This window comes from Terrapene carolina, unplaced genomic scaffold (genome assembly GCF_002925995.2).
Source record: "Terrapene carolina triunguis isolate 2854851 unplaced genomic scaffold, T_m_triunguis-2.0 Scaffold411, whole genome shotgun sequence".
In the NCBI taxonomy this organism is placed as follows: domain Eukaryota; kingdom Metazoa; phylum Chordata; order Testudines; family Emydidae; genus Terrapene; species Terrapene triunguis.
The window spans coordinates 57,679-73,684 of NW_020664762.1; the positions used below are offsets into that span (position 1 = coordinate 57,679).

A 16,006-nucleotide genomic window follows, 5' to 3' on the forward strand; every position below is an offset into this window, starting at 1 on the left:
GAAGCATCACATTACAACCTGTTGACTAGCACTGTACTAGCTGACATTTCTACCCAAAATGTGGCATTCCTGACCCAACACATGCAATGACCACTCCACATATATCTTGCCATTTCTTTCGATTTCTGTGGCTTACTTAGATTGCTGGGAGGAAGAGAGCTGTCATCCAAAGAGCTGTTTCCACTTTTCTGACGGAGCTGCTCTTCATCACTGGAGCCCGCTACTTGTGTGTCAGAAAATGACACCTGACTTGGCCCATCTTGTGAGAAGAACTGGGAAAGCTCTGTTTCAGAACTGACAGATCCCTGCTGAAAGGAAAATAAGTAAATAAAACTGGTGATTGGTGGTCATTTATGTTAATAGCACCCTGTGTGTGTACTGTCTAAACATCACTAACTTCAGCCTCATAACACACTGGTAACTACAGTAAATCTTAATATCCCAATTCTACAAACAGGGGCACTGAGCCACAGTGAGATTAAGGCCAACATTTTCAAACCTAGGTGGCTGACGTTAGGCACTTGAAACCATATTTCAGCACCAAAAGTGACGTGATTTTTCAGACACCCTCGGTTTGTAGAGGGGGTATGCAGCACAACAATCAGGGGTTAAACCATTCACCTTTACGATTCCCTTTAAGTCCCTCCCTTATTGAGAGACTACAGGTACTTGTACTTCCTCCCTGGGACTGACTGTATTTCCTACTTGGCCTTTCCAGAAATTTTTTTTCCCACCACTATTACAACATACAGAAACCAATTACTCGATTATGTATGAGCAGATTCCATGTTCCAAGGACCACGCCCTACTCACCATCTCAGTGCCCGTATGAATACACCATTGAGCAGAGCTCACTTTTTTACAAGACTGAAATTAAACCACAGCACATGACAAACAAGTGGGGTTCTGATAAGTGATTGTGGTCCTATTCGGGGGACAGCCTCCCAGGCCAGCCCCACTACAGGTCGCTTCTAGAAGCTGCCTGCAGAGAAGACCTAAAGGAGAGTTTTCTATTGCTGACAGTGCCTGTGTCCCAGCAATATAGCTTAACTAATGGAACCCCTTAGTATGACACAGGTGTGACATGGAAAAAGCATAGTTCTTTTGTTCTGAGCAATCCGATTCTTTGGTAAAAGCTTATCCTAAAAAGTCATCTCTTTGTGTTGTATTTTAATTTGTTTACCCGACTTGCTGGCTCCAGGAAACGTTTCATTGTCCAGCTCAGGGGTGATGAGGCCTCTCCTTGTTTGGCCTTCACACTAGGGGATGGACTTTTCTGCAGAATCCCTGTTAAACACGATTCCATTAGAGATCAAAATTTAAAGCTACAGAATATGTACACAAGCGAGCAGAGCATTGGTCTGTCTTGTTATTTATACAGTGCTCATCACCATATTATCAGAGTCCCTTTAAAAACAAGTTTTATTTTATTTAACAAGTCTCTAATATATCTCTCCATCCTCCAGATAAGCTGCTACTTAGTTACTTAGCTTATTTACTTAACTTGGCTTACAAAAGTTAGGAACGTGAATCGAAATTTATCACAAAAGATAGCATCCCTCCTGCTTCCAGTCATACACTAGGAGAGGGAGGGTGGAGGTCACTGGCAAAGGTCTGCTCCAAAATGGCTGTCTCTCTGTTCACAGAAAACCATTTTGGTGTAAATAAGCTTGATTAAAAAAAAAAACACTAACATTTTTGTCTGAAAACCAGCTAGTTGGTCATTCCTCCACTTTGAAGCAAAAAGGGGAATATTCTCTTTGTCTTCTATTAAGGAATAATGTGATTAGAGTTCATACATTTTCCTACAAGTTCACTTTCATCTGTAGGATTTTAGAAATGGCTAATGTCATGTTCAAACACAGATGGGACATCCCAACTGAGGGGCCACGTTAAAAATTTGCCAGCAGCCTAATGGCCATATCTAATTTGTTAAAAATGAACTAGACTGTAGCTACTCTTTTCTTGAACAGGGAGGTGTGACCCATGCAGCCTCCCAGTCCCAGAATGCAATGCTTTGTCCTGATTATTAGATCAGGATGGAGTAGTAACCTCCTCACACTTTGACGTTATGGTGATTGGTGCCTCAGAGATATCTAAAACAGACAGACAGTGCTAAGGATGTGGACTACGTAGCAGCTATGACTGAAATACATAACATTTTTTGATTAACATAGTACTGTGGAAAGAGTGGAACATTTCTCAATAGGAGTTTAAATATTTATGACTGCAAAGATCCCAATAGCACTCCAGTAAATGTTGCTATGTATGAAAAATAATGGACAGATCTGACACAACATAGAAAAAGAATGTGTTGCTACCTATGACATGAGGGGAATAGGCATCCTTGCTCTCTCGATGAGTGGTGCATGCTATTGCTTCATCCATCTCCTGTTCAGAAACCTAATTTTAGTAGAAAAGAGATGATGTGAGTTTGCTGTAGAACATAAGAAGCTAAGATCAGAGTCTGAGCACTGATCATCACAAATATTCAGTCAAGATTTACTGTTGTTTTAGAGGTCTGAGCAAAGGAATGTGGTCTCTTTAGAAGGGGTATGCAGAAAACATGGCCAGCCTATTACAAAGTCAAAGATGTCAACGTGTCACATTAAATGCACAAATGTTAAATATAAAAGTTGCATCAGGCTTGCATAAATAAAGCAAACGCATTATCATGCCATGCATTTTATCTAAGTAGCTCACTACCTTGATGTTCTAGAGAAATGTGGATGAAAATATTATTTTTTTAAAATATTCAGCCATTTGTCTAAAATATTCCATCAGTAAAAGACATGTTAAATTAAAAAATATGAAAAAGCCAGACTTTCTGAAATACTAGCTGACTTTTATTTTAATTCCCCCCCCCTTTACCAAATAAATAAATAAAATCGGTAATTGGTAACTGTAATATTTTCCGCACATAAAAATACATTGCAGTGACATGTTACAATAATCCAGATATTTCAAATGCAACACACCCACCCTCAGAAATTTCTAGAAAACATTATATGTCGTCTTAGAACTGGAGCTGCTGGGGAGAAGGAATACATAACCCAGGTTTCTGTTTTCAGATATGCCCAATGTGATTTCAATTCACTCAACTTTACATGAATTATAACTCGGCACAAAGACAGGTCAGAAAGCTGAACCTCTTTGAACTAAGAGGATCTGAATTATCCCTAAGCAAACTCAGCAGTTTAAACATAATTTAAATGCCACATCCACTAACAATAACAGAAGAAAGAAAACCTTTGTGGTATTTCTCTTGGAAATACATAAAAACACCGAAGCTTGTATATTCAGTAACAAAACGTTCTGTGGAGCTTTTGCGTGATGAAGTGGGGGATTAAATATAAAAAGGTATGAAACAACATGAACCTTAACAAAAATATCTTTGTTTTCAGACCGTGGGATGGGATTGCAGCTGAGGAATGTTAACCAAGAGCCTCACCCACATTCCTGCCATTTTCTGTAAAAGGTCTCGAGTGGTATAAAAAGGCCTTAAAAGCCCCGGATCCAGCCAGGGTAGGATTCCATGGGGCGGGAGCTGAGGAAGACATCCAAAGGCAAGCCCAGCATAAGGAGTGTGAGGGGGACTAGGTGAGGCCGCAGGACTGAGGAGATTCTGGGCAGCGCTATGCCCACAGGCAGCCAGGGACAGGATGCTGTAACTTAAATAGTGGTCTAAATTATACTGCAGATCGTGGAACAACCAGGATTTAGAGGGTACAAAGGTGGTGTGAAAATGCCATAACCAGTTCCCCGCACCAAGCTGAGAGTTCTGTGCTACTGTCTCATCATAGTGTTTATAGTATATGTAAGGTCCAGGAAGGTCCAATATTTTGCCAGAAGCTGGGAATGGACAATGGGATGGATCACTCAATTATTGCCTGTTCTGTTCATTCCCTCTGAAGCACCTGGCATTGCCCACTGTCGGAAGACAGGACACTGGGCTGGATGGACCATTGGTCTGACCCAGTATGGCCGTCCTTATGTTATGTAGGATGCCTTTTTTGTGCAACGAGAGGAAAAAACAAAATACCAGCTCCAGCAAGATCTCTTTTTTCAGCTCTGTCTACATCAGGAGTGTCAAACTTATTCTGTGAAGAGGGACAAATGCAATTATTAATTAGCATATGTGGTCTGGGGAATAAATTCACAGCTACATATATGCCCTCTTCGCACTGTATTTCCCAATCCCCACCACCATGTAGGAATCATTCTGAAGTGATCAGCAACCAATGAACAGTCGAAGGGCCAGCATTATGCTCTTGAGTCAACACTCAATTGAGGTGAATGAGGATAGGGCAAAGAGGAGAGTTTGCACTCCTTGGATAATTGTTTCAAGATGTCCACAGTCTCATCAATGTGCCCTTATGATACTGCAATCAATGAACTACAACACTGTCCAACACAATATATAGATTTGTTCTGAAGTTGTGCTGGTATTACATTTTGGGCCCAATTCTGTCTCCCTGTCCCTTGCTCTACCCCAGAGGTTCTCAAACATTTTTTTGTCAACGGACCCCTTTTCAAATGTAGTGTTAATCATGGACCCCTGACTGAAAAACTGATGGACAAAGGAATATGTGTACTTCATATAAACATGTACTGTTAGTAATGCTTTAAGGAAAAGAGCATCCAAGTACTTACAGATGTCAGTGAGACGGACGTGCCTGCTTCTTACTGCAGAGTCTATCTATCATGGGTGTGATTGTTGGCATTTTGAGGACGCCCCCATGCAATCTCTAAGGACCCCCTGGGGTCCCAGGACCTCAGTTTGAGAACTGCTGCTCTACCCAATAGATGAATTGCCTCTCCTTCAGTTATCAGAAGCCCTGGCAGTGATCACTCAATAGCCTTGTATGGAGGCCCACGAGTGCCTATCATCTGTACATCTGAATTGCCAGAAAATAAATACCACCTGTGGAACCTATATTACAAGTTTTTCTCAAGCTACATATTGTGACCTTCAGGATAGGAATGCCAAATCATTCTGGTCAATAGGGCAAATTAGAATTCAGAGCACTTGTGCCTTATAAACAGGTTTCCATTTTCATTTAGGAATTCAAAAGTCAAAGCTTCTGATCTCCCTAAAACAAATATTTTCCCAACTACATTCCTGTACAGCCTACAAGGTTTTATATGCCCATGAAATTCTTTGGATGGTAAAATGAAACAAGTTATTATTCCATACTCCTTGGATGAAGGAGTCTCTTATCTTTCATCACCAATAAAAGAAGTAATTTGCTTGAAAATAATTATACACTTTATAAATGCAGACATTTTAAAATTCCCCTGGCACAGATTCTGCAGAAGCAAGACATCACGGATTCATTTCTTCTACAGGAAAACTTCGATGTTTGGACAGGTTAACATTTTTAAAAGATGCTGTATCCATTATTTTATTGTAGTTTATTGACTCAATCTGCTAATATTTATCCCTGGCAGCTACTGTTCAAATTCAATTCCACCCAAAGTGACTGTAACAATGAAGGTGATATGTACAGTATTTATTTTGTCAGCTTCAAATTCATAGGTTTGTCACTTAGGGTACGTCTATACTTACCTCCGGGTCCGGCGGTAAGCAATCGATCTTCTGGGATCGATCCCAGAAGTGCTCGCTGTCGACGCCGGTACTCCTGCTCTGCGAGAAGAGTACGCGGAGTCGACGGGGGAGCCTGCCTGCCGCGTCTGGATCCGCGGTAAGTTCGAACTAAGGTACTCCAACTTCAGCTATGTTATTCACGTAGCTGAAGTTGCGTATCTTAGTTCGAAGTGGGGGGTTAGTGTGGACCAGGCCTCAGTCCAACTGCAAACAAATCAGTGAGGATGACAACTGGAATATCTCACAGAAAAATAAGTCTTCCCAGTTAAAGCTATTGGTGGATAGTGCCAATGCAGCAAGAAAGGTCCAACACAACTATGCATTCATAGATAAGAAGGGACCATCACAATCATCTGGACTGACCTCCTGTGTAACACAGTCCATGAAATTACCTGGAGAGAAAATACAAGTGTTCTCCATTCACCACATCTCAAACATTCACACCCTGGTTGCAAGAACAAAGGAAAGCAACGTGCAGCTATATGAAGCGGTCTTCTCCTCACCTTGGGGTTGGGATGACGACTAATGATAAGGCTAACTGGACCCGGACCACACTCACTCAGAATGGCATAGGCTTCACTTAGTGCTGCATGGCGCAGACTCACTGAATCTGCCTCCAGGATCTGGTCACCCCGGCTAGAAAGACAAATACAGCCAGTTAGCACATCTGTCTCATATAAAACATTTGGGCTGTTGAATAGTGGCCAATCTTTTCAAAGACACATATCTGGAAGAAATTTGATTTGCAAAAAACAGCCCAGCTCTTGCTCCCATTGACGTGCCTGATGATACCACTTTGACTTCATTGCAGCCACCAGCAGGATCCAATGCTCCTTTTTGCACTTACTATCAATGCAACACAGTGTATTTCATCAGTGTATAAAATTGACTGCACCAGACTAGAGTGAAAGTGAACGTTTGGCTGAACGTTTTCTGAGCACGGAAGCCAAACGTTCTATGCAGACAGGTTATTCCTTAACACCATCCTGAATTACTTAAACACACAGCATCTTTTTAACAGGGTTTGTTTGGAGCTCATGACCCCCTGATACTTGACGTACTATGAGTTTATGAAACTGTTTCAGATCTTAACTAAAGAGAAATGGGGTGAGAGGCACCTCATTTTCACTTGAAATTGGGGTAACAGAACCCAGTTTGTTCAAACAACGTCTCTTCTGTGACAGGACTGTAAATTGTTCATTTCAGTTCCTTCACTCTTGACAGCTCCTGGAGTATCGACATCTGGAACCATTCAAAGCAAGGAGAATCATCTAGAGATATTACCACTGCATTTTCCATGATTATTAAAAACATCTTCTTTAACAGGGATTTTCATACAATCTACTGACTTGAATTAACTTCCCTTTTAATTTGAATCAATTGTGATGATTAACTGAAATGTAGTTTTCACCAAAAGTCTAACTGCCAGAAGCAAATTCAAACGGCAGTTGATGTCACGTAATAGTATTTCAATAGTCCACACCCTCTATTGGGTTGAAAAAGTGAAAGGTGTGTGCGTTGTGCAATTTTATCACTGCTTTGATAGTGTGTATGTTTAGAGAGTCATAACTAGGTTTGGTTTACCTAGTAACCCAAAGACACAAGTCTTTATTTACAAAGAGGCAACCATATAACAATTAGAAATGGGCTAAATCAGGAACCATTTACACACAGAGACGTATGTTTGAGGGGGCTCAGATAAGTAGGATCTGAATCCAAACCCTCTCTTGTTTTGCAAAGCCAGAATCTGACTAATGAGGTTTTGTGAAACCAAAATCAAAACCACCTTCACAGCTTTACCATATGGAATCAAAAACTGCTGATGAGACAAGATGTCTCACAAAGAAACATCTCAAAGAGTGAACTAGAAAACTGGGACGCGTGAACGAATATAGTCAACCACTTACCCTAATAAATGATGCAGCTGTTATACACAGACACAGCTAAGACTGGAGAAATGTTCAAAATGGGTTTAAAGGTAAGCAAGCGAATATTAAAATATTGTCTCCTGGAAAAAATACATTAATTTTCTGGTAATAATTTTGAGCATTTTTGGCAGGGTTACAACCAATACATTATTTTCCCTCTTATACCAGTATCAAGTTGCTAGTTCCAGGTCCTCATAATAGGTGAAATCCATTACACCCACATAAAAAGAGTATTTAGGTTCCATGCAAATGGAGTGCAGAGAGACTGAGGTGGTGAAATTTCCCTCCTCTCCCTGACCTAGGGCGGCTGAGCAGAACTGCTGCACACCTCTATATTGGGCCGCAGGATTAATGTCAATGAGAGTGTTGTGGCCTCAGCCTTGGCCCATCTCCATTGTAGCCTTCTGCATTGACCTACATGGGGTCATTCTCCACAGAGCCATTCTCCACAGCATGTAAGTGAGCATGAGCACTCCACCCAAGCTGAATCAGCTAGGCAGGAACATAGCAGCCAGAAAGACCTTGCTGTAGTTTCACCCAACAGCTCTTAAGCCAAATAAGGAAACCTGGAGTGGAATATAAAATAATTTCCGGTCACTTAATCCGGTGCTGCAACCAGAGACGCAATCTGCTGCAGAAAATTCCCACAGCTCTTTTCAAGAAAGTTTCAGGCGACTAAAGTTTAACAGAGCTGCGGAAATCTCCTGCTGATTCATTTTGGCTCTGACACTTGACATTAAGTTTCATTTCCTGTTGGTTCCAGGCTGGACATATATCATTAGGTTGTGTTGCCTCTTGGAATCACTAAAACAGCCGTCCCCAGGACTATGCAACTGTCCATATCATATCAATGAAGGCTTTGAAATGTTTTCAGGTATTTTTAAATACCCTTTATAATTTTTAACTTACATATTCTTATTAATTTTGCTGTGATCATCTAAGTCACTCATCAAAAAACTCCCATTGCAATGGATTTTTTCAAAGTACTGACCTCATTGCTGAAAATGAGTCTTCAGGCAGATTTTAACATTATGCTGTAAAAGTGCACCAGCATGTTTTTGCTTTCAGTTCATAACTAACCTTAATCTACCATCCATTTTAGCCACCGATCCTGGGGCCAAGCTGTGAATGTATATCCCTGGAGAGCTATTTTCCAGCGCGAGACAACAGGCACCAATGCCTAACCCAACCCCCGGCTCTGCAAAAAACAAACAAAGAAAGAGGAAAAACTGTTTAGTCCCTTTTGATTGTAATCACACAGGACACATGAGCATTTACGTTCCAATCACATTGATAACCAGGAATAGTGCATTGTTTCAGAGCTGGTCTTTGGGGTGTCATTCAGGAAGCCAAAACCACACTGCAATTAGAAGTGAAAATATTTATCCTTGACGGCTTTTAGGAGGTCCACGAGTGAGAGGACCAACTTCAACCTCACCCACGACCAATCCTACTCACCTCCATGACCACATTTCAGCCACACATTGCTTTACAGTATCTCTCTGTAAAATACCTCTAGCATCAGGAACATAATGTGGCATCTGCTTTGTCTCCAGATGTAACACCATAGTGTGCATAATAAAATATAATTGGTGTGTCTACAGGAATTCTAGGAAATTTAAACAAGTTACTTAAACCATGTTTCTCGCTTCCATTAAAACCATGTTTCTCGCTTCCATTACCATTTGGTTAAATTCTGCTATTTGGTTTAAGTACCTGCCACCAAGGTCTGGCACAGGAAGGGCCTGAAGAAAGTTGGTTGAGAAAGGATAATGTTTTTTGGAGTTCAGTTAATTGACAATTCTGAGTGTGCTGCATGGCTTAAGTGATAGCTTTGTGGAGGTTTATGAGAGGAACATGACCATTTAGAGTCTATGGGAACAGTAACTACAGAGAAACCTCCGACAGACAGATTAGCCCCTCACCCCAGCAGCACCTGACCCATCCCACAACCTTCCTGCCCCAGTAGCACAAGGACCTCCTCCTCGTAAGACCCTCAACCTTATTTTGATGGTTGCAGATCAAAAAGGTGGAAACTTTTCAAAGGACTCTTGGATATGATGGGTCACAGGATGATTTTTCAGTCATTTTGCAGTTTGCAGACTGAACAAGCTGAGAACCTCTGGATGAGATTGGTGTGGGAACATGTGTTAGGATAAGAGTATTAGCCTGTGTACTTGGAATTCACTGGAAAACACATTCAGATGGAGAACACCTGTTTTCCAAGTTAGTTTAACCAGCTGAGCTGTAATAAACTTTCTTTAACCTTTGTTGAGCGTCACGTCCATGATGATTCTGTCCTTTGGTCCTGGGCCTTTGCGACACGAGGAGGAAGTGTCTCCGTCTTCAGAGCCAGGTGCAGGAGTCCCTCCACTCGCACTGGAGCTTGGGGAGCTTGATCTGCTCATTAAAATGGGAGTTGGACATGGGGTGAGGCTCGGGCTGCGCAGTCTCGTGCGCACTGTGAGGGTCACTACACCTTTCTTGAGTTGCTAAAAAAGGAAGAGAACTTATTAGACTATATAGTCACCTGACGCACAATAACGCATCATCCAGTGAATCATGTGTACAATTGTGGCAGTGGAAAATAAAACCATGGCATTAAATTGTACTAAGCAATGAGAAATACAGTCTCTCTCTCTTTTACTGTGTCTATAATTCTGTTACCTTAAACGTCTGAATGGCCTCCTGATGGGTCAGCCCTTGTAAAGATTCTCCATTAACTTCTAGAATTTCATCCCCTGGCAATCAGATGCAAAAATCAAGTCAGCCTTCACATTTGGATAGAGTATAGTATACAGATACAGGACTGCTCCTTGACATTAGCAAAGCAATGGGCTACCACATGGTTCCCGATTTATTACGCTACAAAAAGCTTTTAATTGTTTTCTATTTGTTTCCATTTGCTGTAATGCCTTTGTAGTTAATATAGGGCTGAAGTAGTGGAGCACAGAATATTCTTCAACTGTGATTCCTCACCTTCAATTTTTATTACACCTCTACCCTGATATAACACGACCCGATCTAACACAAATTCGGATATAACGCGGTGAAGCAGTGCTCTGGAGGGGTGGGGCTGCGCACTCCGGCGGATCTAAGCAAGTTCGATATAACGCAGTTTCATCTATAACGCGGTAAGATTTTTTGGCTCCCAAGGACAGCGTTATATCGGGGTAGAGGTGTATAACAGACCAATTGAAAACATTCTGAATTTTAATTGGAGTCAGAATGTTTGGAGTGGAAGCTCCCGCTGTGGAGTCTAACAGGGGCCCACGGTCTCTTCACATCGTTCCCATACTAGGACGTCCCAGGAGTTTGGAATCAGAGTGAAGCATTATGTTATGGCACCCATATGGTCATACAGAGAAAGTTGGCCCTTCGCCCACACACACAACACGAATGGCATTCTACTTAGTACACAGAGTATTCAGAGAGAAAAGCGAGCTGAACACACAGAGGTGGCTGAGAGTCAATGACACCTTCACCCCAAACAAGTCCCAGAGCTATGTCTGCTTGCTCAGTACTACAAGGCTTTGGGTCACAATACTTACAACCAGCTGTGCTGAGCTACTTCTTTGTAGGGAGGAAGAGAGAGCAGGATCCAGATCTCTCTTCTCCAGTCTTACACACACCTACATCTGTGCACAATTAGACAGTGCACTATCATCTGCCAAGTCTTCCCTCCACCTTTTCCTAATCCAATTTAGAACTGAATAACCAAGCTCTGAACAGCCTGTGATTGACTAGTGGAGGACTGTTAGGTTTATGGGATCTCTGGTAACTATTGGCTTCTCAGGGCCAGTGCACAAAGATTACATAGGAGTGCCTTCCTGCAGAAGAGGCGGCACTTGCAGTACTATGTAAACTGGCATTCTAAACACATGGTCAGTTGGTACCTTTACCAATCAGTCTAGTATGTGAGCACACACAATGCCATGGCTAATCGATGTGAATCTATACAGCCAACCTGAAAGGCAGGAAAGGTGGTAATAAATCAGGCCATATCCATGCTTTACTAACTAGCGGCATGATCTTATTGTCTTTCTTGTCCTTCCTCTCCTCTTTCCAACCCTGTGTCTGATTAGACCATTCTCATCATGTCATGTCAACTCTACACAGTAAGCTCAGCAGGGCAGGGACTGTGTTCTCATATGTTGTATGAAGGTGTCCAGTACATTTTGGGTGCTCAAAAATACTAAACAACAATAAGATCCCAAAATAGACCCTCTGAAATACATTTCTCTGTACCCTGCCTTTCTGATACAGCATATGGACACCCCTTTGCCAATACACTTCCCCAGCTAAGCAAGCAGAGCTTCTGGCCCTGTTGAACAAGGTTTCACAGAGAAGCAAAGAAATCAGGCATGGAAAGTCTTCCTGGAGTATTAGTCCTTCTCTTAAAGCACAGCAAAAACCCAAATAGGCTGAGTGGTCTGACCAACTTTCTGTTGAACAGATTGATAAGATGAATTCACATTCTGATACCCTTCCATTGGTTTCCAGGCGCACAAGTAAGGCGAGCAGCTATAGTTTATCAGCTGTGTTGAACTAATTTGTCTCTGTGGCCTTTTACACAGAATTGGATTCTCCCCACTATCTATATAATAAGATTCCAGGAATGTGACTGTGTGTCACTCTGAGGCCTAAAATGTCTGTTGAGTCAGTGTGAAGCGGTGGAAGCAGATACAAGCATGGCTGAGAGCTACTTTTGTTAGAATATCACCAAGCTGTGTCATCACTGGAGTTTGCTGCCTGTTATTGTCCAATTTTTAAGTTCTCAGCCATTTTGGTTTTACAAATTACACCATGAGGTGTACAGCTACAGTAAGGCATGTCTCTATGCCAGGCCAAGAGTCCTAGACCACTCTGATATCAGAGATAATTCAACCAATCATCATCCTTACTCTACAGCTAATTTTCATGCAACAACTTAATTGGCTGTCTGAGGGAGATTTCACAGATGATGGATTAGTTGGCCCAACTGCCACATCCAAGCACCCAACTGCCACCCACACAAATCCACACAACTCTTCCAGCAAAACCACCCACACAACAGCATAACCAGCATGCTCACTAATCCCCAAAACACATAGCCTTTTACTGCAGCACACCCCCTTCGTTCACCACCTGCGCAAATCCACACAACTCTACCAGCACAACCCCCTGGACATAAAATCAACACAACCACCCACAGAAGACCACAAACAGATTCGCAGTCTGCTTCTCTCTAATTTTTACATTCTCAGCCATTTGGGACTTTTTAAATTATTTTTGTTTAAACGCACAAGTTTATGAATTACCCCTGTGCAACAGCACGGGCTTTTAGCTTCTAGTACCTTCTTTAAGTCTTCCATCAGCAGCAGCTGCTCCATTTGGGAATATAGTCTTCACAAAAATCCCCATGCGTCCCCGAGCAGAATCCTGGCCTCCCACAATGCTGAATCCAAGACCCTACAGAGACAGGAAGAAGTGATATATTGATGGCACCTAACTGTGTTATCACTTATCTCAAAAAGGCTGTTTGATAGTCCAAGAGGAAAGAGACATGAAAATCTAATTAGCTGATGGTGAATTATGCTGTGATTTTATTCTCTGCTCTCCTCTCCTGATCTACTCTCACTCCAACAGTATCACTCAGCCTGAAAGTAGTCGTCGTCATCCTAAAATACAGAAAAAGTTTATTTTATGTTATCATGGTTCTATGGTTTTATGTTATTCATTTCTACTTCTCCAACTATAACAGCAGCCTCTTAAATTGACGGATCGTGGAATTCCCGCCCAAGAGACCCATATCCAGGATTAACTGCAATTTATTCTGCTATCACAGATATTGCATTTCCACAGGAAAGAGAGAAATGTAAAAAGATGACATAAGGTCAGTGCTGTAATGTTAGCAGAACGTGAGTGTGTGTGTGAACGTTTGTTTACTTAAGTAAATGAAGAATTCCATATTTAAAGACATGTACATAAACATTCCCCCAGAGTCTATTCCCCTCTCTGTAAATGCACGTAACTCCTATTACTTTGTTGGCATCCTTTCATCTATGAGAGACAGTGGGAACTGCAGCCTATGACATAGATGGCTTGGTCCTATTACTATTAATGGGAATTGCAGCCATTGAGAGAAACAAATCCCTTCAGAATTATTACTTCATGAAAAATATGGCCATGAAAAATACTACCCTGCTTCCTACACCAGTATCATAAATATGAGAAGAAGTTATTTTAGAGTTATAGCACGTTGGACACCCCTGTAAAATATATTAGCACCTAGTGTACACGCAAACATGATATTGCGCACACAGATCCTGGGAGGCATTGTGGCCTAGTGAAATGCCTGGGGAAATAATCAACCTGGATTCTAGTCTTGGTTCTGACTCTTAACTTTCTATAATTTTCAGGCATTCAGAGTAAGGGTGGTGATTGGCTAAATTACCTCTGCTATCACAATGGTCTAGGGAGATACACTATAAAAACAGACAGATTTTCTTGTGCAAAGTGGGCTATTGCGAATGCAAACAGGTACTTAGCTGAATGAATACCTGTTTCGCATACTCGCAGGCATATCTGTAACTATGCACTCATTCTTATTTAATATTTATATTTCAGTAGTGACCAGAGATCTCAATCAGGATCTGGGCCACAACATGATAGATAACTGCACACAGACATAGGCAGATATAGTTTCTGCCTCATTCATATTTTGCAGGCATGACTTAAGCATTCAGGTTTGAAAATTTGGCTCTTAAGTATTTATTATTATTGATCATCATGTACAATGAAATAAGCAATGACAGATTTACTTTAACAAACATTCAGAGCTTGATTTTCACAGGCACTGAGGTTCAGTGGGAGTTTGGAGCGCTCAGCATCCCAGAAGATCAGGCCTTTGTGATGCCGTGTGAAAATCCTCACCTTGCCTTGTCCTTTCATCAGGACAATGTTGGAAATAATGGATGGCTGGGCCAGTCTCCATGGAGATTCCACCTGAGCTGCACTCAGTGAGCGAGTAGATTTCTTCACAATATGGTATTCCTAACGAACATCAGAAATTAAATTTAATTCATTCTGTTTGAATGACACCGGCACCAATGTGCTTCATAGGAAAAGTTCTGACACAGTCATGGACTAGACAAAAATTAAAATGGCTATTGTATATTAAAATATACACCTGGTGATGAAATCCTGGCCTTAATGCCATCGACTTCACTATGGCCAGAATTTCACATTATATCTATTTAACAGCTTTTATAATGTAATAGTTAAAATATTTTTTTTTTGTAAACTGAGTTACTGTGTAGATTCATGATCTATAGAAGATATGATCTTCTGAAGTAACAACTATACCATCATCAACTGAAACAAAGAAACACACTGTTTGTTTAAATAGTTATACCTCTTTAACTACAGCATATTCATGCATTACAATGGCATAGTACTTATCTCTCCCTCAGCAACTGTAACAGCCTTCTACTTCCTCACAGCTAAAGGACTCCTCCTTTAGCTCAAGTGGTAGGTGCTGAAGCCGGAGGTCAATTCCCCATGATGCACCTATGCAGCCCCAGTTTGTTATAATCATTTCTAGCAGCTTGAGGAAAAACTTTAGACTGAGTAAGGACCTAGGAATTTGGCTGTAAATCATTATTAGGCAGAGTAAATAGTATAACCACTCACCTGCCTAGTTCCTGAGGATTCAAGTTGCTGGGGAAGAGAATGTTTTCTCCCTCCCCGGGAATATTTCACTGCTATTTCGTAATTTGAGTCACCATTCTCCACAGTCAGTTCATCATTTTCTCCCACAGATTCTAAACGGGATCCAGCCCCTGAGGGACAACCCAGGAATGCCATTTATTAGCCAAACAGCAGCACCTTTTAATTCTGACAAGTCATGTGATGGTTGACTTTTGCAAATCATAAATCAAACAATACCACGGCACAGCATCCAGTTGGGTAGCTCAATAATTTCCCATGGAAGAGTTAATTTTGATTGTTATTAATTAGTGAAGTGCATTGCATACAATTAAAATGATGCAGGAGCATTCCCATCTCAATCTCATGCTGACAAAAATGTCTTTGAAAAATCTATGGTCAATGCAAAAATCTTAGGTTCTGTGATTAGCGATAGTAAACAAAATGAGATAAAAACAGAGAGCGAGCCAGAACTCTGCTGACGGCACTCATTGGTGTGCAGAGCTCACAAGCTTTCTTTACAGCTTACAGAGCTGACACTGTAGCTGCATTCATGTCTGGAAATGTCTCATCATCCTGAAAGTAATTTTTCAGGAATGGAAGAAGGAACACGGTGCCAAAAAACGTGATTTGCCTTCCTTTCTGGCAACAGTCCCAGTTGTCTTAAAAAAAGAAAGAAGAAGTAGTAGTAGTAGTAGTAGTAGTAGTAGTAGTAAAAGTGAATGTAGAGTTAAGTGTAAGGTATTGAATCATTTGCCTTGAAGGACATCCTGTAATTAGC

The 16,006-nt window shown here is 41.3% G+C and overlaps 1 protein-coding gene across 1 annotated transcript in view; it reads right to left on the reverse strand.

The window, feature by feature from the left end:
- The window catches only part of PDZD2 (PDZ domain containing 2), a 200,689-nt gene that overhangs the window by 29,901 nt on the left and 154,782 nt on the right, over positions 1-16,006 (reverse strand). Inside the window, exons 7-16 of the mRNA XM_024199800.1 lie at positions 15,211-15,359; positions 14,452-14,571; positions 12,873-12,987; positions 10,204-10,277; positions 9,803-10,028; positions 8,617-8,734; positions 6,112-6,244; positions 2,322-2,403; positions 1,184-1,287; positions 137-308 (exon numbers count right to left, since the gene is read on the reverse strand). Of these exons, the coding sequence (XP_024055568.1) occupies positions 137-308; positions 1,184-1,287; positions 2,322-2,403; positions 6,112-6,244; positions 8,617-8,734; positions 9,803-10,028; positions 10,204-10,277; positions 12,873-12,987; positions 14,452-14,571; positions 15,211-15,359 (1,293 nt within the window). The remainder of the gene's footprint in view (positions 1-136; positions 309-1,183; positions 1,288-2,321; positions 2,404-6,111; positions 6,245-8,616; positions 8,735-9,802; positions 10,029-10,203; positions 10,278-12,872; positions 12,988-14,451; positions 14,572-15,210; positions 15,360-16,006) is intronic.